Genomic DNA, 27,928 nt, shown 5'->3' on the forward strand with positions numbered 1-27,928 from the left:
ATCACACTACTGCGGTCGACCAAAAAGCTTTTACTAGATATCATCTCTGTACTTTTGAGTCTAATGATAAGTGTGATTTCAATTTTAAAACAGACAATTCAGGCATTCGATAAAACAAGAGTAATGCACACAATTGGGTAATTCCTCAGTTTGCTCATATGTAATTATATAATGTGTCACAGGACTTTTATACATAATTATGGGTTTGCGGGTAGTGGAGTGAGGGCTTAAGCAAAGTGTGTATCATTTTGAATGCTTGAGTGCCTCAAGTGTCTCATTTTGCAATCTAGAATGAGTGAAGTCTCTAATGGAAGCAACTGTGTGTCACACCCATTTATCTTTAATTGGTACGGTCCTTTTTCAAAATGGGCAGAAAAGCGTGAGAGATAATTCAAAATGTGGCTTTTCCAGAAAAAAATTAAATGAACCTGCAAATGGCGGAAACATGCATGTCAGATCACACAGACACACACATATGCACAGTACCCAAGAATAGTTTGAGATATATTTTATTATTTCAAGATTGAGAAAAATGAAGTCAGTTTTAATTATTTTACATCGTCCTATCCAAATAATTAGAGGCTAAAATAAAAACATTCACTCTCTGCTCTTTATAAAACATTGCCACCTCGTGGACACTGACCGACACTGCAGTCCAACCAGTGCACTACAACCTCAGGTTAAATTCCCATTTATTCCTTTTCCTCCTCTAAAAAGTGTTTTAATGCATTTTATGTCTTATGCAAAGCATTTTGTATTTGCCATTCTGTTTCACAGGTGCCGTACTGAAAAACTTCTCTTATAGTGCAAGTGTCTTAAAATTGTCTCGTAAAATTACTTGTGCTCACACATATTTGGCCAATAATTGACATTTTTTTTATTCTCCAAAAGAACGTATACCAATGTTTTAGCTCTGATAAAAATGTTCAATGAAGCTTATTAATGTATTAGCAATCGGATCATATCACTAGATATATGTTATATGGAAAATATAATTGACAAGTACATAGATTTCTATTAATCAATGCCCAAATAACAACATTCTGAATTCCTCATCCTTATCTCTGCCTCCATTTATCCCTCACAGTTCATCCTTTCCGGCTCCAATAGGACAAGAGACTCCGGTTCCTTTGAGGCCACAATAGCCCTTAGGGACCTTCTTCAGATACTGCTGGTGATAGTCCTCAGCGTAGTAGAACAGCTGCCCCTCCCGGATCTCTGTGGTGATTTGACCGTAACCTTTTTTATCCAGCTCCTACAGATAATAAAAAAAAAAAAAAACATAACATCACCTTTAAACCAATTTTTCATGCATTTCAAACACGATGAAATGACAAAAGGTTCCGAGGTTCAATTTAAGGTGGAAACTTGGAGATGAAGAAACTACTGTCCTCCTAAATCAACAGCAATACGGTTAAAGAGTGAAATCAGTGAAACAGGCCTAGCTTTGAGGGAAACGTCCTCAGTACGCAGCATCTTCATATGCCTGTCTCCAGCACTTCAGCCCTGACATTTCTCAAAATTAGTAACGAGGGTACACGCCTCTTCAATCGGTTGTTTTAGTCTGCATTCTATGGGATGTGCACTTTCAAGAACTCTCTCTAATACAGTAAAGGGTTTTTGCTCTGCAGCTTGAAAGCGGGGGGGGGGGGGGGTTGACTGACAGAAGAAAGGAACATACTTTTCCTTCAGTAGTGCGGCTTGCCTCTCTGTGGGACAACGCATCAAAGAGGATCCGCTCTTTGACAACTCTTTAAGACACTTTTCTAAGCACGTTGAGAAAAGGCTTCACGCACCCCCCCCCCCAAAAAGAAAACAACATAAAGCACACTTGTACACAAGGACACACAGAAACACACACATTAATACCTCTGATAGATCTATCAAATAACTGATGAGCTCAGTGGTTTTCCCAGTTTAATAATACAAGTACTCAGTCCTCTAGATCAGTGCTCCTGGGACCTGACAAGACAACAAGCGCACTGGGAGTCTCTGAGGGTGACAAGTAACTCACATGTAGCACTTTGTCTGAGGCCCGTGTGCAGCACTGAGGAGCTTTGCTTAATGGGGGCGTCAATTGACAGGTTTCAGCAAGCAACGTGAAACAGAGGATCAATGAGTCCAATGGTGGCTCCAGCCGCTCTAATCGGACTCAGCACACGTCCCGGCTCCCTGCGTGATGCTCCCGTGGGGGGCTGCTGAAGAACTTATGGGTTCTTTGTTCATAAAACTTGAAATGATGCAATCAGCTGGAATTTATTTATTTTACGCGTGACAATGCACGACTTGTGAAAAAGCTCACGCCATTTCCAGCAATTTCAGTGGTTAATCTCTGATAAACCAACAATATGAAATGCAGAGATCCAGATGAAAGACCATTTAGACAATTATTTCTCCAAAAAGTAATGGAATGGAGCTGATTATTGTCATCCAATGAAAAAAGTCAGACATTAGAAATAACTGCTCATCCGAGGTTTGTCACATTTGAGATGCTCAGAGCAATTTTCTCCTTATTAAACGACTTTACCGATTAATTCACCATCAAAATAGGCCAACTACCTTTTTATGCACTTATATATTTGCACTTCTATCCATGTGTGGCTATGCATCTTTTACTGGGATTGCAACTGAGCTAAATAAAATATGGACATTCTCTAATTGGTCTAATTCAGGTCATCTGGAACTCTGCAAGAGGAAGACATGTTTAACAAGCATCAATACCAATTTAGAAGAGGTGATCGTGTTCGTGATGGGCTGCAAGGCAGTGCACCATTTTGTCCACATGGAGGCAGTGTGGGACAAGCTGTGCGTGCGCGTTTGCGCGAGTGTGTGCGTGCCGGAGGTGATACAGTGGAGTAAATCAAAGCTCCGCGCCCCACAGAGAGGCTGAGGCTGACCTCCGAGTCCGCTACAACGCCAGGGCTCTGATCCCCCTGCAGGAAGGCCCGGACGTCCACAATCCCAAAGCACAGCCACAACACGTCAACCTCACCGGCAAGGACGCATCTACCTTCTTCCGTATGCAAGCTGTGCGCAGGCCGACACGGAGGAGCCCATTTGTCCAACAGGATCGTAGGGAACCGGCCAACGCGAGCATGGGACCTTGGTACGTCACGGCCTAATTAATCAGTCATCGCGACAGAACCACTGTAGTAGCAAACCCTCCGGGGCGGAGGCGGCTTCATGTGAGGAGAGCACGACGTCCAAGGAAAGGTCTGCTATTCCGAGCAAACATAACCCCCGCAACCCCCGCCCCAGCGTCCCCACACGATTCCCTCGCTCTCCATCCAGCACTCTACAGCAGTCACAACACGGCGGCCATTTTAGATCTATAAATCAGAATGCATGGCGTCACACCGCTGTGTATAACCTTATGTGGCTTCTCTCTCTCTCTCGCTCGCTCTCTCTCACTGCAGCAGAGGAATGGAGGTAAGGATGTGGACTGTAAAAAATGTCAAAGATAGAGGAAAGAAAATCCTAAGGAGGCAGAGCAAACAGGACGGCCGTTAAACGATGCTGCATGAAGGGAGGGAAACGTTCTCCCATGCGTTTGTGTAGGCGCTTGTATGCATGTGTGTGTGTGTGAGGGTTGACACGAAGGGTAATGAATGCAAAAATAGGGAGGTATAGTCTAGGGTGTGTGTGTGTGTGTGTGTGTGTGTGTATATTCGCACATAATGGACACAAACCCACAAGGTAAGACTTTTTGGTCATGGTTAGGGTTGGGATGAGTCATGGACTGCTTATAGTTAAATCGCCAGGGAATAAATGTCAATGCAATGTCCTCCTAAGTGACAAAACGTGTTTGTGTGTGTGTATGTGTGTGTGTGTGTGTGTGTGTGAGTGTTTTAAGGGCTGAGCTCACTCAGCCCAGTCAGCCCTTCCTTTCTTCACGCCTGTCGGAAAGACTCCCCTGTCAAAGGCATGGCTGAACGGGTGCATCTCTCTCTCTCTCTATACCTCCATTGTCGACTCTCTCTCTCTCTCTTTCTCTCTCTTTCTCTCTCTCCCCCGTTGGAGCACAGACCACGCAGTCGTGCAACAAAGTCCTGCCCGCTCTCCAGCCAAGCGAGAGAGACCCCTCTCGCCACCGCCATCGCCGGAGAGACGGCCTGGGGACACAAATAGGACGTGACACCCCGAGAGAGGGTTGAGGTGGGAGAGCAAGAGGAGGAGGAGGAGGAGGAGGAAGAAGAAAATGTACTCTCTCCTCCCGTCCTACCCCACCGTCTTGTCTCTTCCCCTCGGAGGGCCTACGGCTGCAGAGTGGTCGGGAAGAGACGCACACTGACAGAGTTTGTGACACCAGATGACTCATGGTGAAGACATTTGAGGAGGAATATGACCTCAATTCAATGATTTATGTAATCATCCCATAGTCCATTTCTGTTACTGGTGCGTGGTTACTGCCACACATTCCATCTTTTTTATTCATGGTTTTCTTGGACGAAAAAAAAAAACCGAGATTATTTCCTGCAAGTAAAATTGACGTAAAGACACTACATCTCAGGCATTGTGTCCTAAATGTGTGATTTTACTATGCTACAAAATGATTTACGTCCATAATAGGCATCTCGTAGAATTATTGGGGAACACAATTGCTGATGCATTTATGTGTAAACAGCATTTAATGTTGTAGTTTTTTTTAAATTAAGCTAATTCCATAATCACATTATGGACTGTTCTAGATCTGAATCTAGAATACTGCAAAATTGTTAATGATCATATGTATTTTATGCAACTGGCTACTACCTCTGTCAAAAAGCAATGTCTTAACAACAGCAAATGATACAATAAAGTCATCTATGAACGATGAAGGCTTCGCTGTGGCAGCACACCTGAACGCTGGAGCTTTCAAATGTAAATTTACTCTGCGAAACAACGCCGGTAACCGATAGCACGCGGCAAAGCCCCCTGAAGTAGGCTGGCACGAAACTTATCGACTTGCCCTCGATGACCTCACGGAGAGAGACGGAGCGATTGGCGTGGAGAGAAGACGAAGGACGGGGAGCGAAAGGGACACGAGAGGCGGTGCAGAGACACGCAGGGCGGCACGGAGCCGAGTACAGCAGATCCTGGGAGATTATCCAGAGGCTGACGGGAGGCTATTCCGGAATATTTTTCATCACCGTACTCACGGAAAAACAGTTTGAAATAGAGAGAAGATAACGAAGAGAAGCACATTGTGCACATTGTGCTTCATATTCATGCAACGTTGGGTGAAGTCCTAGTTATGTCAAACATTCATGTTACATTCCTGCGTGTGAGAGCTAAAGGATGCGTGTTCCCTGCGTGTGTTTGTCTGCAGAGGATGAAGAGGTTTTTTTTTTTTTTTTTCCTGCCCTGCTCTGTTCGTCTTTCTCTTTTCCAGCGCGGGTCAGGCATCCATTTTAGCTGGGCTCTAATCTTCAGTGAGCGCGCCTACATTTTGTGAGCGAGGAAGCCAACACTCCTACATTTTGAGAGGGTGAGAGTGGGCACGCACTTTGGTCTCGAAGCAAGGCGGCGCGTGCTCCTAAGTCGTTATTTTTTTTGTTTTTATTTTATCAGCATCTGAAGACTGAAAAAAATGCAAACCGCATTCTTGTGGGAAAGCGTTCGCCTGAAGTGGTTGACATTTGATCATTTCAGCTGCACTCGATATCTCGTATCCCGTAGTCCGGGATGGGCATTTACCTTCTGGCAAATAAAAAACTAGTTTGTGAACAACATAGCTCTCAAATGTTCTGTTATAAACGACAACCTCCTCGCTTTGTGAGAAAGATGTCGGGTTGAGATCGATTGATCCGGCCGGCAAAAGATTTCCATGTAAAACCCGGTCAGACATCAAAATGAGGGAGCTGGGGAATCGCTGGGGGGGGAAATCAGACTTTTTGAAGACTATCCAGAATAAAAGCACGTCAGCTTGTACGACTCGAAGCCCGATTACCAAACCTGCTGATGCTGTGCCCCGTCGCTAACAACCTCCGGGCTGCTCCTCAAGATTTTTAGCCCCAAGCAACCCCCCCCCTTTTTTTAGCCATCACCCCTGTAAACCCCCCCCCCCCTTTGGACGCCCTTTTCCAGCTCATTAAGTTAGGATGCCTTATCAGAGTGCACACTCACCCCTCCAAGGCCACACACACACACACACACACACACACACACACTTCAAGCTGGCTGGATCCAAACTATTGTTCATAGGCACACGCACACACACACATCTCGAACACACACATCTATAAAATTGAGGATGGGGTTCTATACACACACACAAACATTTATATATATATATATATATATATATATATATATATATATATATATATATATATCAATTTATATGAATAAAGACACATGAATTTAATCCTGATCCTCAATTCCTCTCCAAACCCTAACCCATCTCTAACCGACCCCCTGCACTCTCCTCCTAATCAACTCTTCCAGTACCACCCCCCCCCCCCACACACACACACACACACACACACAGAGCTCCCCCCCTCCAGCTCTGGGGAGACACATTTTAGAAAAGTGGAAAGGATGGAGGGAAAGAGAAGGGGAAAGAGGAAGAGAGAGACGGGGGAGACAGAGGGGGAGAAAGAGATGCACTCCTCCTCTCTGCTCTGCTGCCACAGCGGCTTGGCTACAGAAGCCTTTGATGTTCTGCAAATTTCAAATTTCATTATAGAGAACCCCCGTCTCCCCCCGCCCTTCCCTTTCCCCTCTCTCCTCTCCCCCTCTCTGCGCTCTTGCGCTTAAACAAGCTTTTCTGCCTGACTCTCCCGCACCCCCACCCCCCAATGCCGAAGTTAAGAAACTGAAAGCCCTGCAGAAGAGACTCTTCATATGGGTTAATTATTCATTGGGTTCTGCTTGTATGGGCCAAATGCTTGTCTCTGTCTGCGTCTGTACGTACAAGTGAGAGAGTGTGTGTGTGTGTGTGAGTGTGTGTGTGTGAGAGTCACGGGCTGGCAGTGGGGTTGGAATCTGGATTTTGTGATCGTCTTGGATCGCCTCCGCCCACGCTCTCTTGTCACTCTACCGAAGCGTGCACTCACGTCTCCCGATAGGACAGCAATGGCCTTTTAGGATGGACAAACCCAACCCAACCTCCCGAGCGCAGACGGACACACCGCGAGGCCTTCCTGAGTAGAGATGGGGCCCTGTTCTCCACACTCAGCATCAATGCGGCAAGGCGACCATTTCAGGGCAGGAAGCTGCCATTTTGGTTCAGAGCGCGTCAGCGGCTTTGAGAGGAAATGTGTCCCAGTGGCACTCAGATGAAACCGGGGTGCCACTGAAGTGGTTGACAGATCGGTGGTGTCAGCAGCGTTGATGGGTTGAGAGAAAAAAAAAAGTCAGAGTGCCGTTTTGGATGTTTGTAAATGGGTGTGTTTGCTGTGAACTCATTTACAGTTCTAACCCTTTTCTGGTATGGAGGTGACAAGAAATAATGCTTGTTACAAGACCTTCTTGTAGGATTTATTGAGTATTCAGAGTTAATGTTGTTGTCTTTACATTCCTTAGCTATGGATGACCTAGATTGTTATTTTCAGAAAAGGTAAGGGTACTAAATTAAAGAAATTACGTCACCATTTAGTGAAACAATGAATAGTGTAGAATAATATTGTAATTGAGCATGTGATTATATATGCATGCATTGATAGATACAAGAAAAAGCTTAAAGGGTTATTTAAGGGCTTAAAGGGGATTTAAGGGCATTTAACGCTGCATTTTTAAATATTAACTATGGGCAAATGAAAACATGTTTTTAGTCATTCACAAAACAATCTCATCTCACGGACCATTTAGTGGCTGTTCATGTTGGCTCTAAGTAGAGTTGTAAAGTTCGTTAAACGATAATTGTAACCTGTAGTAGTTAAAGTATATTACAGATCACATCATGAGGTCAGTCAGTTAGTCACAGCCCTCTGACCTCTGACACTTTGTCCTTTCTTTCCTCCGTTCACCACCTCCCTGGTCTCAGCTGCCACTCCTCTTTCACCTCTAACCTCAGCCCAAGGCCAAGGTTGGGAGGTTGTCGCCATGGCAACATGAACAGCCCTCTGACCCCGGGATCCCCCCCAAGTAGCCATGACGATCATAATTTGCCCCCTTCGCCGCTGAAAGGTGGTCCATGAATTCCATTCACAGAGGGGAGGTGAACAAACGAAAGTGATGCAGGGATCAACGGGTAGATGGACTAATGGATGGGCGTCCCCGACAGATGGACAAAAGAACAAAAAAGAGACGCGTGTGCCACTGAAAGGACAAAATTAGTTTTGATGACCTATTGACCCGCTTGCTCACGCTCAGTTTCAGAAAGAGGGCGTTACGTATTGGACGCGAATGGGGATCAACTTAACGGAGGAGGCCTCAAACTTCAGCATCAAGAGGTCACCACTCCAGAGACTTCCATTTCATTCTTATTCAAATAACTGGGACAACTTCAAACTATAGATTAGTCCCACTTAATGGCAAAAAAAAGAACTTGGAGCCAAGTACAACTGAATGTTGAAAAAAAATATGGTTACAATCTAAGTAAAAACAAAGTGAAAGGGTTAACGTTGTAAAACAGATTCAAGGAGAACAACTCCCCATTCCTCCCAAAGTAGCTGCGCCTTAAAGCATATCAAGCTTTGGTGTCTATTTTACACTAAATGAGATAATTATTTACTAAATGAACAGAATACTGTATAGACAAAGACTAGCAATTGAGTCAATACACATTCACAATGCTAACTGAGGTAATAAAGTTAAAATTAGGGTTATTTTCTCAGACTTCTAAACAATGTTAACAAAGCCCTGTAAGGAACTTACGCATTGGGTAACATTTTCAGAACCAGAGTGTGCTGACTGTTACTTATTATATTAACATTTTTTGCATTAATCATCATTTTATATTCATATATTTCATCATTATCGATACTGGTTTTGGTTATATGAAACACCATGCTTGTAACATAAGGAAATAAATGGCTTCTGGGTCCAAATCTTAGCCAGTGTCGTGTCACCTTGTCATGTGTGTGGGGATGAGGGGGGTGTGGGGGGGGGGGGGGGGGGGGTGTATTATACCTGCTGGAAGGCAACTTTGCTCTTCAATGCAGCCTCCTGTTGAGCGGGGTTGGATGTGTAAATGGCTGAACGATACTGAGTGCCACGGTCATTCTGCTGCCTCATACCTGCATGAACACACATACATAAAAAGGGACAATAAGACACCCTACAAATACGCACAGCTACCACAATAACCACGGGAAAAGTGTCATTTGCATTTAAAAGGTTTTCACAACAGTGTCATTGTCTGGCATCTTGAATTCATGAAGCTCAACGAATTTAAAGATCACTACGGATTTGGGGTTTCATTAGGAAGACCCGCGGTGTGTAGCTGCTGGGGAATTTTGATCAGCTTTACATCAGTATGTTTGGAGGATGCCTAGCCGGGCCTAGCGCACCTGGACAAGGGTCCACAATGACGAGCGTGTCCGGCATCCACTCAGCCTTTGTTTCTACTCTTTACTGAAGAGCAGGTCTTTTCTAAATCCTTGACCTTCTCAATGTTTGGCCTAATGGGCTGGTACGAGTGTGACACACGAAAGGAAATTATGTCAAGACAGACTATAAGAAGCTCAGGTGACATGACAGATGAACAAAAACAACATTATTACCTGACCGGGCCTCTGCCGTGCCTCAGTTCGCCCCTCGCCACATTCAAAGGGTTTCCTCATGAGATAACATCTGTTAGGTTGTTTTGTTCAACTACATTCTGTGAGTGACAACGATATCTCGCTCTGTTGTTTTCTATTTATATTGTGGGAGAAAACAGATTTCACTAAACGTGCTGACAAGCTCGGGCCACAAGATGCTGACACCCTCCTGACACAGCATGTGTAGTTCTCTAGATGAAATGGTACCTTTTGAGTGTCACAAGTCTGTTTACGGCTAGGAGTGTTCTTCGGTTCTTTGCCCGCTCTCCGACACACACCGAATGCCTCGGATCATTTGCTTCATGTGGACACTATTCTTTGTTCTGCATGGAGCACATTGTACAATGTGTTTCAATTTTGATAGAGAAAACAATCAAATAATGGGTCAGAGCTGTTCTAAATACAGCTAGTGGTCATCTATCACTACTCTATTTGTCCTGCAGCATTTTCAATTTTGGTAAATTTCAATAACAAATCATTCCAATCTAAAAAATAAGACATTTTTCTTGCAAAGTTCTGCTCATAGCGTCATACAACATTGGAAATGGATCCACTTGGTGGTACATTATAAAGACCACTGAGGTTAAGGCAACCTCTCAGGGAAGCCTAGTTAACATATAGTTGTGATGGTGATTAGCTGATAAGAGAGGTAAACATACTTTGTTGCCAAGGGAACACAAAGAGCCATTTATTATCTTGTGTGTTAGAGATGATCTGTTACAGACATTAAAAAAGGTCAAATTACCAGTCAAAAGTTTGGACACATTTTCTCATTTAATGAGAAAAATGAACGAAGCTTATTGTTACAATAACATGCTTCATTTGAGCCGCCCATTAGACATGCAACCCCGACCTTTTCCACTTTGAATAACGAGCCCGCCTTCAGTGAGTTTGGGAGAATTATAGTAAAAAAAAAAAAATTAAAAAAAAAGAGAAAAGAAAACAACAACATGATCGTGAGGGCAGTGGAATGCACCAAACGTGATTATTTGTTTTGGCACGACGGGCAACACAAACATCCACAAACGTTCTTTACTTCATGGATCTTAACTTAATTAAAAAAAGAGGAATCTACATTCACGCTACTCGCTCTGTAAAAGGACAGTTTTTGCACTAAAAGGCAACATTTTTGGAACGTTTTTTATTTAGCACTATCCTGAACTAACCCAAGACTGGAAGCCGGCAGGAATGTCATTACTTTCACATTTATTTGGTCATTAACAAAAGTATTGCACAAGAAGGAGCTAGAGATGAGATATACAATCCACAACGGCCCCATGATGCTTGTGCTTCTACAAACAGCCCTGCTATCATTTCATGAACACGACAATTTTCCACTTTATTATGTCATTCACAAATCAACGCACTCTCAATTGTCTCCGTCTGCATCCATCTCTACGCTCACTTTCTTTTCTCTTCATCTCTGCAGTGCTGGATGTCGGCCATCTTGCCCCCAGCGCTGTTGTTCGGTGACGAGGTAAACGGTGGCCCCTCGATCAAAGGCCACCGAGCCACTACACCATTGGCTGTCCACCGGAGCCTGTGCTCTGATTGGCTGTCTGGCCGGGGTCTTGCAGCTTTACTGCACCCGATGACCTTACTTACTTCCCAGCGGCTCTGAGCAGCTCTCTCGCGCACGAGCGCAACGCGCGTACTCAGTACGTAAAATACACGCAAAGACCCTTGAGTGGTAGTGGCTGCTTCCCACGAAGACAATTAAGAATCATCACATCTCGAGACATCCCTATTCCATTGTACACAAGGTAATCAAAATATTAACCCTATCCAAAAAAAAATCAGGTTTTGACTGTAATAAGGTAAGAGGGTGCAGTAATTTCAAGTCCGAATCTATCCCCACCAGCATGGAGTCCTCCGACAGAAACAAATACCACCCAAAATATCCCCCCATGCTCCTTTCTTGCGCTCGCCGTTATTTTCTCCATCCATCAAAGAGGGCAGTAATTATTAATGAGAGCCTCCCTGTTCTTTCTGCATTATGCATGAGAGCCTTGCCTCTGAAAGCAGAGGGTAATGGGGGGTGGGCAGAAAGGGAGGGTTTCGGGTCACATACGTGCACACACATGCACACACACAGACACACGTCACAACTTCTCAGGGTCACTGACCTAGGCCCGTGAAGCCATAAATATTTATTATACTCTATACCCCCCTAAATAAGACAATTTAAATGTAACCCCTATTTTACTAATCCACAATCAGACAAAATGGGAGCGTGGTGGACGATGTTCATTCTAAGAGGGAGAAGCTCTTCTTTCCAACAAACATTCATGGAGAAATCTGTGGACAAACTTGCATGCATACACTTTTTGGGCTCGTTGTGTGTAAACCCACTGATATTTCTTGCAGCCCTTTCAGATCTCTTCTAGTGTTTACCCCCCAGAAAACTGCTCAGCTTGTCCCTGCTGCACCCTGAGGATAAAAGCATGCCATTTCAGCTTCTCCTTCCTTCTACAAATTGTGCTCACTCACCTTTCATCTTTGACTCCTTCCCTTTTCTCAACTCATTCATTTGCCACTACCATCCATTCGCTTATCTCTTTAACAAAGTTCAGCCCAAGTTAATAGATCTCGCACGTGGTCCAAGAAGGGCTGAAGATGAGGCGAGCGCGGCCAGGCTTGTGATTTAAAATTCTCCGCAAAATATTATGGAGATGAATCAGTACGAGAGTGCGGTAATCAGCTTAAAGGGATGCCGGTTGAAGAACTGGTAAGGGGGGAGGCGAAGGTGACAGAAGCGGACATTACTGCAACAAAGTCCTTCACCAGAACCGGTGGCCTGACTCCGGCTCATTCTCCCCTCGTGTCTTTTTACACAACGATGCTTTAACCACTGCACAAGATGAGATTAGACTCACTCCTCTACTTCCTTATGTACCGTCCCTCCTTTCCTTTTATCTCTTTCAGCGCCCTCACTCCGTCTGTGTGTCAAGATCACTCAAATAGACGCAGAGGCAGAAAGAGGCAGAAAGAAAAACATTTAATTAGACAGACGAAAGAGTACATTTCAGAAGTCAGGCTATTGTCAGTGTACGCAATTAAGAAATATTTCTGCGTAATTGGTGACTTTTTGCATCCTTCTGAGCAAGAAACATTTGAAGTTAATTTTGGAATTATTGCACTTGGCAGAGTGTGCCAATTAGACTGCAGCAGAATGAGCACTAATGAACTGTCTGATGTCCTATGTTATTTCTTCATGCCCCCCCCCCACCCGCGTTTCCTTACACTGTCACACGATGTGATACTTCAGGTCTAGAGAGAGAACACTGCCCTGTGCCCAAACTGAAACATCAAAGGATTATTTGGCGTGGATACTATTTGGTTAAAAAGAAAAAACATAGTGGTACATAGCAAATTAAATAAAACAACTGTGGTCTTCCCCGTGTGTGTGTGTGTGTGTTTGTGCGCGTGCATGATAGCACTCAGAGTTGTGCCGTACCCCGCGGTCCCGTTACGACTGTGTGCGTGCCAGCAGAGCCCTCGCCGCCTCCTCCGCCTCCTCATCCTCCTCCTCCTCTCCTCTCCTCTCTCAGCTGCTATTTTTGCCCTATTCTTATGTAAGCCGCTCCTGACGCGCTGGAGACAGAGGCAGAGTACGGAGTTGGGATGGTGAGAGCATCCCCAGCGGACACACACACACACACACACACACACACACACAGTATATAAAAACACATACAGACACACATACAAAAGGGACTGAATATGTGACACATGCAAACATACATGGCAGTGAAGTGAAGCTCTGCTGGCTGTCAGATGGCACTTCATGTGCAGATGGAACTTTAAACCAACAGTGGAACGGTGTTTGCCTTGGCAATAGTCCTGTGTATATGCGTGGATATACGGCTCTAAGGCGTACATCATGTAAATTACTGCGGTAACTTTCGTCATGCCTTTTTTAAAAATCCGGTATATCTCTTTCATTTTGTTTTTTCGACTGGAGCATTGCTTTGTGGTTCTGGGCATGTTGTCAGAGAACTGGCCCTTACACCGTTTATTTTCAACTATATCTAAATCTAACAAGTAGAACTTGTACGGTTGGGGCCGTATCCCCAGCACCTCTTTTTTAGTTTTACTCCTTCCAAGTAGTTTCAACTACAATCTTTTTTGTGGGCGTGCAGGTGAACAAGAGCAAATAGACAGAATCTTGTTTAAAGAAAGACCTATTAAACATAGCTATAGGTTTAACCAATATGTATTATCTTCAGCCTACTCAAATAGACACCCAGAACTCCACCCCCACGTCGTGCACACACGTGCCGTAATCTCCATAAATTAGGACCGTCAATGTGCGTGAGGGTGTAATAACCGACACCTGGTAATGAGCACGCCATTTTCAGCCAACCAGTGGGGAGGCGTGGGGTTGCTTTAGAAGTGTGGGGGTGGCAGGTCAGGGGTCAAGGTCACCTCCTGCAGGGTTTGGCTTTAGATGGCTGGGGAAACACTAAATTGAGGGATGTGGGGACACGGGGGGGACCCCAACAGGGAATTGGCGTGTGTCTCAGCCAGCTGGGATGAAGTTATTATATAAGGGAATATTCATGCTCATTCTAATTGTCAAGAAGTAACTGCCACTAGCGTGACTTGGCAGATGGAAGGCAGCTTGAACTATGTATATTTTTTACCCTTTCCATGCCATTTGTTTGCGTGATAAGCCATATTATACTAGCTAAAGAGATGTATATACCTTATACAGCGACTAGACACCCCAGCTGCTAAAGCAAAAAAAATAATAAAAAATAAAAAATAACATCAAGCGGATGGAAATCATCACTAATTTATTTTGCACGGCTCTGATCTATTTAAAATATATTTAATACCGTGCAACTACGTTAAGACGTTATCAAATGAGGACAACCGCCTTGGCCATCCTAGCTGTGCATTTGTGTTTAGTTCTGATCGCTGTTCACTGAAGCAGCATCAGCAGCCCACACAATAAATACTACATGGCCTCAAAAAATGGAGAGACTGGAAGGAACAGGGTAAGAGGAAGGAAAGGATAAGAAAAGAGATGAGGAGGAAACAAAGAGGAGGGGAAAAGCCTAGGCCGTTAAGAAGAAGGGCGGAGGAGGAGGAGATGGGAGAAACGGAAAAGTGTGTCTGCATGTGTGTGTGTGTGTGTTTGGGGGGGGTGACTAAGAGATAAAAGTGGAGTGAGTGAATGCGAGTGTGTTTGTATGATGAGCGGATGGCCTCGGGGAGCGGTCGACTTACTGCGCTACTCTGCGGATGTGCCGACGGGCTCCAGGCCGTTTGCTCACTCGCCCCTTCACTCTGCATAGAGGACTAGGGTGGGGTGTGGGGGTGGGGGGGGGACTGGAGTAGCGGAGGTGCCCTTCTGTTTGAATAGGTTGAGGAGCAAAAATGTATGGTAATGCACTATGAAAGCAGCAGTATAATAAAAAAATAAGGCATGAGTTGACGGGATGAAGTTTCCAGATAAGATGCTTCTTACAGGGATCAAAACGGGGCCTATATTCAACCGATATGCCATGTGAAGCAATCGTGTGCACTCTTTGCAAGGCATTTGCCGTGTGTGTGTGTGTGTGTGTTCTGCCTTTTCACATGTACGCACAAATGGAGAAAAGCTGTCTATGAGTAGGCATAATGAGCACTTGTGCATAATGTGAAGTGAACAGTATGCTCGAGTATGGAAATGTGTGCGCAATTGATCTGCAGTGTGTGAAAGAACAGCAAGACGTGTTTGCGTCTCCCCAGTGATCGTTCTAGATACGTTAAATCATGTGTTCAAGCCCCACAATGAAATATTGTTTTCTTATATGAAGGCGTGACTTTGACGGTTTAGATTTAATCACAGTTTGAGTGTATCCCTGCACACACACACACACACGCGTGTGAAGGTATGTTACTGAAGAGTTGCAGACCTAAGTAACTTATAATATGGAAGTGTGTTGAATAGGGGGTCTTTATGCAACATCCCACGGAAGCCAGCAGATTGAGACTAGTGTTGCTGAATATGGAAAGAGGGCACACAGCAAAGGCTGCTGGGAGTTTCTGATTGGCTGCTAATGTTGCTATCCATGCTGGGATTGGTGGAGTTTACGCAGCCCGACATCACGTTGTTGGGACTAAACCCTTTTGAACTGAGGCAAAGCAGAGAGGCACAGATCTCAAAACACATACACACCCGCACGTATGTGCATACACACTTTCAGGTACACACCCACGCATTAAAAAGGAAGTATTGCTTGCAACTGAATATGCATCTGTGCATGATAATTCCGCAAGCACTCCACCACAGAGTGCATATATAAACCAGGATGGGCTCTGTGTTGGTCGCGTTAGGAGAAAACAGAATTTGTAATGTTTCCGGGCTCGTCTCCTCGTATGAAGATCTCTAGTGTGCAGTTAAAAGGGCGAAACTCCTTAATTTCTTCATTCTCTTTTAAGCCAGACTCTAAGGTGGACAGAATAAATTGGAGCTTAGGCATGCGTGAAGGCAGAGCCAGCGGGCCCCTTTCCACCACTCCACGCCACATTTGTCAAATCAGAGGAGTTTCTGCTACGCGAGAACCCAGAATTAGAAAATATGAACATGGGAACAGGGATTTACATTTAAGTCACGCACAGGGAGTAATACTCCAAGAAAAAGGGAGTAATACTCCAAGAAAAAGTATACCCGAGTTTGCGGTTATTATGCCGCATGGTCTTAACAGTAAAGAAAATCTAACATTTCACCGTCAGTAGGCTGCATGCTATAAATAAAACATGAGATGAGACAAGGGAGTGAGTCAGGGGAAACGCATGACTACTATTCTGCCCTCACTGGCGTTGCCCCGTGGCGCGTTGGCTCGACCTGTACCTTTGCCTGTAGTAAGACGTGTCAATGAACAGGATAAATCTACTCGGATTGGTACCAACCCTCACAGACCGTACTTTCGCTGATGCCTCAGTACGGTCGGCCCACTTCTGGTTGGCCAGGTGAATTGGAATGTGAAGAACATGTGAAAAAAAATACAGATTTATATGGTGGATGCACAAACATGTCGGGGTGTCTGAGAAAACAATGATGACAGATAGAAAATACCTGACAGAACTGATTCGGGGCGACGTCATAGAGTGTGCGCCTGTGTGAGCTTGTTTTAAGGCTGAAGGTCAGGCTTATGAATCCTTGATCCCTCTCTTTCCTACTTGTCATGCCCCTCCCTACATCCAATATGAGCAAACTGAGTATGTCTTTGCCGGTCTTCCCTCTCACACACAAACGCACGCACGCACACAAACACACACCACCCCTGTGCCCTCCTGATGCATTAATGTTCTAACATCACCTCCTCCAGTGAGCCTGCGAAAAACAAGAGAGCAAGAAATTCAAAGAGATGGAGTGATGGGTGGTGGGGGATGGGGGATGGGGTTCTTGTCACCGCTGGAAGGAGAGGTTGGGGGGTTGCCAGACGGGTGGGGAAGTGTGTCATTAAAGAGGAGAGAGGTGGGGATAGCGGGGTTAAAATGCTCTGAAGCCAAACATATTTGCCCCGCTGTCCGGAGTGTATAGTGGAGGATAAAGAACTCGACCTGATTCAAGGAGTATTTGTAAAGAACCAACTATATATTTCCCCTTGATTAAAATCTTGAGAATGTCTATATAAAAAGGGGCCTGAGAAATGAATGCACAATCAAAGAAAAATTCACAAAACCCTGTTGAAGGTAAAAAAGCCCATATTTAGTATCATAACCGCCTCCGTCCAAAGACATCAGTATTGCAGTGAAAGGACTGCATTTCTTTTGCAGTTAGGGCATCACACTGGTGTTTCTCTCCATGGATGACTGGATCTCAGACACATTAACACTGTCTGGCATTGACTTACACCCGGGAGACCTCCCCCCATCACACACAGGCCCACGTCTGGGCATCATCCTTCTGCTCTAATACACCCGTGACCCTCGGGATGGGCCTTATGCGACGGTGAAGTTTGGGGTTTGAGTGTAGGATGCTACCTTGTGTAGGATCGTGGTTTTCCCAAAAGCGCTTGAGCAGCTCCTCGAGGCGAACATCTTCAGGGGAGAAGACCACCCTCACCACCTCAGTGTGACCTGTCAGGCCTGAAATCACAAACTTTCATGTTATTGAATGAAATTTACACTCATTGCTTCTTCCCCCCCTTTAAATCTGTACTTGTAGAACAATTGGACTGTATTTAAATACCGAACTATGCTCGTCTCTCACACATTATCAACACAGTATAACATACACACAAAGACAAGCCCACACAAATGCATCAGCTGCATTGGCAACGATAGGAGAAATGGTACCAAATTCATCGGTCACTATATGTCTCCAAATGACACTTGGCACAATTAAAAAATCATCAAATGCCCAATATGGAAGACTTCAGCTCTTTTAACAGTTACTTAAAATAATGCACAGCCAACTTTAAGTGAATGAGAATAGTCTGTCAAAAGTATGAGACAATGAATAAGTCAGTGTTTGTTTGGGCCTAATAAAAAGGCCAATATATAATAATGGATACATTATAAGAGGACGTCTACCGTTTGTCACTAGGTACTGTGTGTGTTTTCTCACAAACCGGCTCAAAGAATGTGGCGCGAAGTGTGTCCACACCCACACATATCATCTAAACCAAAAGGAATTCATTAAAACTAAGCTAAATACAAATGAACAATAGGGAGTGCAAGTCAGCTGTATGTTATCCATAAAGTTATGCATGGATGTGTGGCAAGTGGGCTGTGGAGGGGCTCAATGTGCACAAACACAGGGAGGAGGTTGCAGGGTGGGCCTCAGCTGTAGAAGGGGGGGGGGGGGGAGTGTTGAAAGTCAAGAGGAAGCGCATGTGTCACTTTATGCAAAAGCCCAGGTGAGCTGTCAACCAATTGTCTAGAGAGTCTGGCAAGGCAGGCCTTCAAAATACACACAATCTAACCATATGTATGCATTTTGCTACGGTTAAAGCCACCATTGAGTTGTCCTGTACACCAGCAGTCAAGCAAAATACCAAGCACTAGCATTTTCCACACTTGTCCCATCTGAAGAGGGTGAAAGGCCCGAAGAAGTGATGCCACTAAAGCTGCAGGAGATTTAGAGTTTTGCTGAATGACACTTCAGCAGAGTTAACAGCCTTCTGGGTCAGAGGGGCCTCCCAAATCCCCATGACATCCTGTTGCCCTTTTTGTTATTTAATTGTTCTGTGCTATTGGATAAAGTAGTACTTGCTTTCATCTAGCCCGCTTGTTTCAATATATAAAATCTTACCAATGGTTAAGTTTTGATTAGACGCTTCGTTTTTGGGGATGTGGGAGGACACTGCCCCCCATCAAGTAGCAAAGGGAGAAGCAGCATGGTGCTTTTATACCGTCTGTGGGGTCCACAAAACAAGTGGCCTTGTCAAAGAAAACTGCAATTCAACAGTGGTTTCTTTTAAGTAGAAAACATTATGGGCTATTATTGAACTTTTCAGCAACACTCTTTTGTCAATGAGGTATGATGATTGTTGGATTTAAAGCAGTGAAAAGCGCAAGGACAGAAGGTAACACAATCACCTCTTGATTCTATAGTGCAAACTCATTGCAGAAACGGTTCTGTAAATTCGCCCAGTACAAAATATGCTGATTGGTGAGAACATCTCCGTCACACAGCCATCTATCTATCTATCTATACATCTATACATCTATACATCTATACATCTATACATCTATCTATCTATCTATACATCTATCTGCCTGTCCTTCCATCCCCCCCCCCCTGGCTCTGCTGACGGTTCCATCAGCTCCTTCTTCCTCCGTCCGTCCGTCCGTCCGTCCGTCCGTCCAGCTCTGTCCCGCCCCGGCTGTGTTGACAGCTCCTCGGTCTCATGCCGGCGCAGTGTTCGGCTCCGTCATGGCCACTGGAGCGGCGCCTGCACTCTCTCAGCCGATGGACAGGGAACCGTTTTCTCTCCAGCTTTTTTTCCCTCATACGTTCATCCCCCTCAAAAGTTTATTTTACCCACTTGCTGCGGCTCTCAGTCTCTTTCTTTTTCTGTCACTTGCCTCCATTTCTTCCCTCCTCTATAGACGAATGTCTTGTTGCAGGGAAGATGACAGCGGGTAGGAGGTCCAAAGCGTCTCACCCCTCCTCTCTATGCCCCCATGCAACACCTAGCCTCCTGATTCCATGGCCGCATGTAACAATGCTCCATCGGAAATGGAGGATTTAAACAAACTAACACTTCCCGACTCCTGACAAGACAGGCACGCAGAATAGGAGCAAGCTCGACATCTTCCTCTGAATTATGCATCGCCCTGCATGAATTTATTTGAATCTGTCAATTATTCAAAAACAAACAGAAACTAACTAGGAAGAGCTTTGACAGCAAATTCACTGAATTCAAGCCTTTTTCTTTTTTCGACCTCACATTCGCCAAATCAAAGACTCCGTAATGGAAGCCGGTTTATGGCGCTTCACACAGTAACCTCCGTTGGAAGAAGAAAAGAAAAAAAAAACGCCGCAGTACAGCACAGTACTGAGCCCAATCTTTACAAGTAGGTCATGGTGGGAGGGGGGGGGGGGGTGTGGCCCATCTGGAGCAGTGCATTCTGAGTAGTTGACTGCAGATGAAGGGAAGGCGGCGAGGGGATGAGCGCGCTGTACTTGAAAGACTGTCTTTTTCCGTTTCCCTTTGCAATTTTTGGTTCTCTTGAACCCTGACTGATTTCACGGAGGAAAGTCCTGCCAACCCCCACCAACTGCTCACCGGAAGGAGCACGTTCAGGTTACATTTATTAAAGCGCGTGAGGGCCCTTATTTATGAAAATGTGCATATTTATATCACCTGAGCAGACCTCGTGGTAAGTGGGGTTGGGTGTAAAGCCGCCAGCAAAGCCCACCTGTGTGGTGTAGACTCCTGGAATTCGCCAGAAAAGTCTCTCCGCTCCCCAGAAGCAGCCTAGACCTGGACATAAAGACAGCATGTGACACACACACACACACACACACACACACACAATTGGTGCTTCTTGTCATCTTCTGCCATACTATCGACACATTAGATCAAAATGTGTTAATAACTACAAAATGGGTTACAGGATTCTATATTTGGTTCATTGCAATTACACAAATGTGTGATTATGCAGTCTCACCAAGCATGATGGTCTCCATGCTTTCTGGAAAAGGCTCCACAGTGGGATTCCCGTTGGCTGCGTGCTTTTCTGTAAATCAAAACAGTGGGTAAAAGTGAAATGATATCTTAGCACCATATTTCACCAGCACAGATCACGGCATGTGTGTGCAGGGGCCCCACTAGCGGCCTCGGCTTCGCCTCCTAGCCCTGCCCTTCGTTAAGGGCTAACCCAGGGCAGAGGATCAGAGGCCTCTGAAGCTGGAAGACAGTTAAGAGATTACACGGCTTTGACCGCCATTCTACCCCTGCTGTCCTCTCCTCAATGCCCACAACTAAACACCATCACACGCTTATTTCCTGATATCTCTACTATATACCTTCAAATGTGAGTGTATTAAGTGCTAAGCTTGGCACCCATGGGTGCCCACAAAGCAGAGCAACGACGGCACTTAAGGGCCACGCGCCCGCGTAACCTCACGAGCCGAAGAAGGGCCTCGCCAAGAAGACCCAATGTGGCGTCCTAATCTCCACTGCGTTAAAAATACTCGTTAAGTAAAACATACCGAAGTGCTGAGAGATGGCGGGGGGAGGGGGGGGGGGGGGGGTGGTACTCTCCTGCCAACTGTGGTGCATGGAATTAGAGCGCTAAAAAGGAAATTAGTGTGTGTGTGTGTGTGTGTGTGCGCGTGTGTGTAGCCCACAGATGTGTGAGGAGGATTAGGATTTAAGAAGACTGAGTTGACTTAGCGTGCAAATCTCCACTAAGCAAGGCTGGTTTGTACTGCAACTACTAATATTAGTCTACAGATAAACAGGCCACAGGGTACACTAGGAGCTTTGGCACATACTTACAATGGATGCTTGCTTTAAGTTCAGTGTGTGATTGGCCGCTGAGAGAGGCGATGTGTGACATTGACCTGAATACCAACAATCTCTCATTTGAATCATAATAGTTCATTTCCTAGATAGGCCCGGGATGATCTATAAATGTTCAAACGGGCCAAGGACCAGCAGGCTGCAGTTTATTTCAGACAGAGACTACTGTAAAGCCAGAGAGCAAAGAAGCATTGAAAAGAGTGCAATGCCTTGAACATGCATTTACAATAATACAGGAAGCAAAAGAAGCATCACTCGAACTAATAACACCGGTCTTGGTGTCTTAGGGAGACTTTTTGATATTAGTTGGTTTTCCTGTACAGTACCAGAGAGCAGAAGCATAAAGGGCTGCCTTCACGCCAGTCACTTCCTGCACTCCCGCTGAGCAACAGATCTGTGTTTTACCAGCAGGTTGTTTGACGCTGCCAGGTCCTGTGCACAGTCAGCTGCAAAACATATCCGTGTTAGTGACTGTACTAGCTACATGTTCCCAGTCCACATGGTTGACTTAAGGTGGTCGGCAGAAGGGACCGATCTGCATCCTTCTTCTGTGAATTTGATTAGTCTTAATCCTCCGCTCACTCACCCCCTCTCGTCCTTCATATTCTGGCCACTCTGACAAAAAGACCCGAAGTTGCCAAATGACAGAAAGAGAAAATGTGAGCGTAAGAGAGAGACAAGTGTGCGATGGAGGAGGAGGAGGAGTGGGAGGATGAGAGATCAGCCTGCCAAAACAATAAAAGGAGTAAATAGCCAGTGAGAAGCAACAGATGAGGGTAGCAGAGAAAGAGAGAGAGAGAGAGCGAGAGAGGACTCTTGGCTTTCAGACCACTATGCCTTTGGGCACTGAATAAAAAGACCAAGCACTTCATCCAAGAGAGAACACAGAGAAAACAAACAAATAAACAATAAAAAGAGATAAAGTTGAAGAGAGCCAAGAACACGCCGGCACAGACGGCAACTACGAGTGGCCCCCCCTCCCGCCCCACTCAAACTAAATCAGCCACTCTCCGTCTTCTGCTTCACACCCTCTTCCTCACAACACTTTCCCATCGTCCCTCACTCTACCCTCGCAAACACGAGCACACCCTCCTGCACGCGCAGACGCACGCCATCAGCTGCACAATCACTCGCACACCAACCCCTGCTGAGGGTATTCCTCCCATGGAGCAGCTGGCAGAGGTCCAGGTGGTGCCAGGCTGGCTCCTTTCACTCTGGCTAGCCCAGCATCCCCCTCCCCCTCCCCTCCCCCGCTAGCCCGGCGCCCACACCCCATTCTGACAAAATTACCCCACCTAACACAGAGAAAGAACTGGCTGAATACCCTCACTGCGCTGCCTCACTATGCCAGCAAAGAAAGCAGGGAGGGTGACTGGGTTTACAAAAGAAGAAAAAACAGCCTGAATATGGGGGAAGGATTCATGAAAAGGATTTTTTCCCCAAACTTGGATGAAACATGGGCATAATTTGTTTTGTACTCCTTTATTTTTGAGGCGCTGTGCAGCCTACACAGTACACCGGGATCGAAGCGGAATACTTTGGTCGGCGTTTGATGCTTTGAGCGTGGCAGTCGCATGCGGCCGGACCAGAACCGAAACATTGGACTAAACCCCGCCGCTCGTACCACGGTTACCAGCAGTCAAGGGCACAGCGATCCGTTGATAACAACGACCCGTTTGAACTCTGTGGGATTGGTATTTAGTCTTTGTTACCCTTCGATTCTACCCGTGGTCCTGTGTCCGTAAGTCCAAGAGCTGCTGCACCCTCATGCAGAGACACGGGACAGGTACTATCCCTGGATGCCAAAACTGGTGACAGAGAGGTTGATTTCCAGGCTGCTCAGTCTATTTCCTTCTGCAGTCCACTCTCTCCCTTTCCCTATCTCTCTCTCTCTCTCTTCCTTCCTTCTCCCCTCCCTCTCGATACTCCTCTTTCTAACTTCACACAGGTTGGCACAGAGTCAGGCACGAGTTGTCGGAGGGGGCTGAAGCTTTATACTGGTGCCAACTAACTCTGCTATATGGGAGCCTGGGTAGGGGCTAGAGAGAGTTGAGAACATGAGGGGAGGAGAGGAAAGAGGCAAGGCTGGGGGAATGTGGTTGATTCTTTAAAAACAGTAAGAGGTGTAAAGTAAATTATCTAGCCGTGGCCAGAAAACAACTCAACTCGGTAATAAGAACACTCACACACACTGATAGTTCATGGGGGTAGACTTCAACTTTGAAGCCATCAATGCATACCATACATAGTGTATCCTAGCAACGGAAACAGTTGCTATGGAGAAGTCTACCTACTATGGCACGGTCTCCATTATCCCCTGCGAGAAAGATGCACAAATATGTTTACTCAAACACTGATCTGACGAGGGATGAATAGCATCCACCTGGAAAATACAAATAAATAACTACTTAAAAGTATAAAGACATGAAACTGAAGACCGTCTTTTAAGTCTCTGTTTGCAGAGATTCCACAGAAAATCTAATTTTCTATTACATTTACACCCTGGAGCATGGGAGTCCATACCGGTCTGCAATGGCAAGATGCAGGATACAGTATTCAGGGCCTCCAATTCACCTTAACTGACTTGCGATATGGAAAGTGCAGCTGTTGTTGCACTAAACCGTACTTATCATTTAGCAACAACGCCGTCCCAGCAGAGCAAACCCCTCTATCTATTTATCTACTGATTGTATGCCTAAGTAGCACGCTCTCCAAATCTCTTACATGTTTTATTCCCCTCTGAGCTTATTGCAAAAGCCAAATAAACAAGGGCATCTTGAGGCAGCAGAGATAGGAAAGAACAGAGCGTCAATGCCAGAAATATATCTTCGCAATGAACCTGCTTTGAAGAGTTATAGCAACGCATGTTACAGAGATTGAATTTGGTCAGCTGACCTCCCCCCCATCCTGTTTGGGAGAAATATTGGCAGTCTATCCTGCACTGACTCAAAATAATAGCGTCTGTGCCCCTACCATGTAGCAATCTGCCACTGGATCATTCTCGCCAAGGTCACAGAGTACGTCACACGGAGCGCAGGGAGGGAGGGAACGCAGGACACCGGGACGTCTGAACAAGGAACAAGGAACAAGGAGCTTCTTTAAACTTTCAAAACGAGTGATCGTAAAGAAGAGACAGAGGACAAAGTTGTGCTCACACACACACACACACAAGGCTGGGATGGCACACGGCATATGTGGAGCCAGTCCACGCTGTCCTTAAATCACTCATGCCTATTCCAACACACACACGCGCGCAAGAACAACCCCGTCCCAACCTAAGCTGCCCCCCGTGGTGAAAGGGGAGGAACAGATTTCTGCCATGCGGCGTCTCCGAGCTGCTTCGACAGACGGAGCAAGAACTTACGACGGGGTGGAGCCTTCATGCGCATAATGCCCAGATGGGCCCCCGGGACGCTGCGGCACCACTTCCTCCTATGCAATCGCGTCCAGCTCCCACAATGCACTCTGTGGACGTCTCAGAGCGAGTAGGTGAAAACAAACGGGACCCCGGTTCAAATCGCACCATGTTTCGCCACAGTGGCATTCTCCTGCGAGCCTCGCTGTGCCTAAATAGGATGATAAAAAAAAAAGCTGAATGAAGGGCTAAAAGCAGAAATGACATCGGTGCCACATGACCAGTTACTGATGAGAATTTAAAATGGGACTAAAAGAAAAAGGGTGCCCACGTCCAAATGCACTGAAACCAAGATATGGAATTATTTCTTTATGAATATTGAGCACCAGTGTATTTCTGTGTCTTGGACGGCCATAGTATTGCAACAGTAGTACAAAGAATATATTGAGTAAAATCCTAAATATGTGCTGGCAGAGAGTTAAACCCCCTTCATGCCACACACACACACACACACACACACACACACACACACACACACACAAATATTACATTTGAATTAAACATGAATAACATAGGCCTAGTGTGCAGTGGAGTTGCCTCTTTCATATACCTCTATCTTAACGATAACAACTCAATAACAACTGAACACATTGACAAAAAGTACACTTCCTGCCCTTCTGTTTTCCCGGGCGGCCTCCTGAGGTCACTCGCTTGTGTTTATGACAAGTGGACAGTTTACCAGCTGTCAGCTCGGGCACAGCTCCATCACGTGGGACGCAACTAGTCACCGCGGCGTGTCGTTTTACCTGCCACGACCATTTTGTCCTGCCTTCCATTCAGAGCCCGGTCTCTGCTGAGCGGCGCGGTCTTATCTGCCATTGAGTCAGCGGCAGCGAGCCACGCGGACGCGACAAGGAGAGTTGGTGGGAACAACCGTGAAAATGTCTTCCGGGATGCCTCCATCGGTTTTTTTTTTTCCGGGGGGTGGAGACGGCGGCGGCGGCGATAGCGCCACCCATATGAATATTCATCGTGCGTGGGCACCGGCGTGCGCTGCATATTAACTAATCGAGGGGTTAATATGACTTTGGCACAAAAGCCTACAGTGGTGCACCGTGTGCGGGAACGAAATTAAATTGAAATAAATATCCACGCCGTTCCGCATGCAAATGAGCCCGAGCCAATTATAAGCGCTCGTGCGGCGGGAGGCGCTTGTGGCGGGTGGCGGTGAGGGTTTGGGTGGATGTATGCGCGCGTGGATCACTTTGTGGTTCATTTTACTTCAAGGAGGTAGTGTGTACGGTTAATCCGGAGGAGTAACAGCTGCATGAGTACACTGTTAATTGCCTACACAATGGCTTATATGGGTTAAAATTAGAAAAAATAAATAATAGAAAGTGCCCAGTCGGTCTGTTTATGACAGCTGCCACTCAATACTGGGTAGTTTTTTTTAGGAGAAATAGGAGAAGTCCGTTTAAAGCTAAAGGCTTTATCTGACTAAAAATATTGTGGCTAAATACTATATAAAGCATCCCACACATTATGTTCTACACATGATCCATGCTGTCTTTTTACCTTCTGATTTATGTAACTTAAACCTGAACCGTAAGTAAGTATTTATTGTTATGTGACATGCAGATACACCATTATGGTGTGATATGATGAAACAGTGTAAAGGGCACATGCAGAGTGTTTGTGGAGATGTTCTGTTCTTTAGTAATCATTTTCAAGTAGGTAGGTGCATTAAACTTCATCACTTTAATAACGAGATATATTGTCCTTTGAGTTACCGGTCCAATCAATAGTATCTGCAATTATGGTAAGGTGTAAAAATCAAATTGGGGTACAACATCACTACATGTCATGTTATGTCATCTTTGCTGCAGACGTGTGAAGGTGTTACAAATTGCTATTCCAAAGTCTTCAAGCCAGTAGAATTTTTGATGTCCCGGATTTGCCTCATCAAAAGCCACATACGCTCCACATTTTGTCATTGATGGTGCCAGACCAGTAATGTGAAAGTAATGAAGGCGGTTATTTATGTGTGGAAACTTCTTGTGCATGCTTTGAACCAGCCAATTTACCAGTAAGAAAGAATCCAGGGCAATGTTCCCATATCCTGCAAGCAAGAATAAAATCACACCCTGTTGCAATACCTCGTTTCCTCCTCTCTCATCCTCTCTCTTCCCCTTTTCTCTGTCATTTATCTGCTGGGGAAATGAAGCTCAATCACCTGCGGAGGGGCTGAGGGCGGCACAGGGGACTTTGCAATGCAAATGCCAGGTAATTACCCGAAAGCTATAGGAGAGTGGAAGCCGATGAAAAAAGAGCAGCGAGAGAGAGAGAGAGATGAACCAAACACCGGGTTCACATGCCTGTTGATGCAGGATGATTGGGGTGTTTTAGGGATGTGTGGGGCTGTAGAAAGAGGAAAGGGGAGATGGGAGAGGGGAGGAGGGTACGAAAAAGGGGATGAGAGACATATGGGTGGATGGGAATCACGGTGTGTGTTAAAAGTTCCTTTAACAAATGATCAATGAATGTAGTACTCCCCCGTGTCTCTGCGCTGGGCTGTGATTAAAGACTTTTAATTCAGAAGGATATCTAGGCTGACTAAAGTCTGTTTTTGCATGAGTGCGGCAGCAGTTTGAGTAGAAGTGTGTGTGTGTGTGTGTGTGTGTGTGTGTGTGTACGCTCGCATGCATAAGTGTTTGTGCCCCGGGTGCTTGTGAACACGTGAGTGTATGAGCTTGTGGCCAGCATTTTCTGCATGCTTTTTAATGGGCCCACGTGTATGTGGTGTACATGTGTGCATGTGGTGGTGGGGGGGGGGGAGGGGGGATTGCATATGTTTGTGTGCATGTGTGTTTGTGTTTGTTGTTTGTGTGCTGTACCGCAGGATTTAGTGAGTA

At 45.6% G+C, this 27,928-nt stretch overlaps 1 protein-coding gene across 7 annotated transcripts; it reads right to left on the reverse strand.

Moving 5' to 3' along the window:
• Window positions 1-491: 491 nt before the first annotated feature.
• msrab (methionine sulfoxide reductase Ab) lies at window positions 492-27,677 on the reverse strand. Of its 7 annotated transcripts, XM_037486791.2 has the most exons (7): window positions 25,823-25,934; window positions 25,026-25,227; window positions 20,805-20,873; window positions 20,498-20,617; window positions 17,667-17,771; window positions 9,055-9,161; window positions 492-1,255 (listed from the first exon to the last, which is right to left on the reverse strand). In XM_037486791.2, the coding sequence occupies exons 2-7, from the start codon at window positions 25,048-25,050 to the stop codon at window positions 1,082-1,084; spliced, it is 600 nt and encodes a 199-aa protein (XP_037342688.1). In that variant the 5' UTR covers window positions 25,051-25,227; window positions 25,823-25,934; the 3' UTR covers window positions 492-1,081. The 7 variants fall into 7 exon arrangements, with proteins under 7 accessions (XP_037342688.1, XP_037342687.2, XP_037342694.1 ...); XM_037486790.2 differs by lacking the exon at window positions 25,026-25,227 and having other exon boundaries at window positions 25,823-27,677; XM_037486797.2 differs by lacking the exons at window positions 25,026-25,227; window positions 25,823-25,934 and adding an exon at window positions 24,635-24,989.
• Between the last annotated feature and the right edge of the window lie 251 nt (window positions 27,678-27,928).

This window comes from Pungitius pungitius, chromosome 14, assembly GCF_949316345.1.
Source record: "Pungitius pungitius chromosome 14, fPunPun2.1, whole genome shotgun sequence".
In the NCBI taxonomy this organism is placed as follows: domain Eukaryota; kingdom Metazoa; phylum Chordata; class Actinopteri; order Perciformes; family Gasterosteidae; genus Pungitius; species Pungitius pungitius.

Coding starts and splice junctions, on each gene's coding strand:
- msrab (XM_037486790.2), bottom strand. CDS start 26,075: ATGCAGCGCACGCCGGTGCCCACGCACGATGAATATTCATATGGGTGG. Junction 20,874..25,822: donor GGACAAAATGGTCGTGGCAG/GTAAAACGACAC, acceptor TTTGATTTACAG/AAAAGCACGCAGCCAACGGG. Junction 9,162..17,666: donor AAACCACGATCCTACACAAG/GTAGCATCCTAC, acceptor GTGTTCATGCAG/GTATGAGGCAGCAGAATGAC.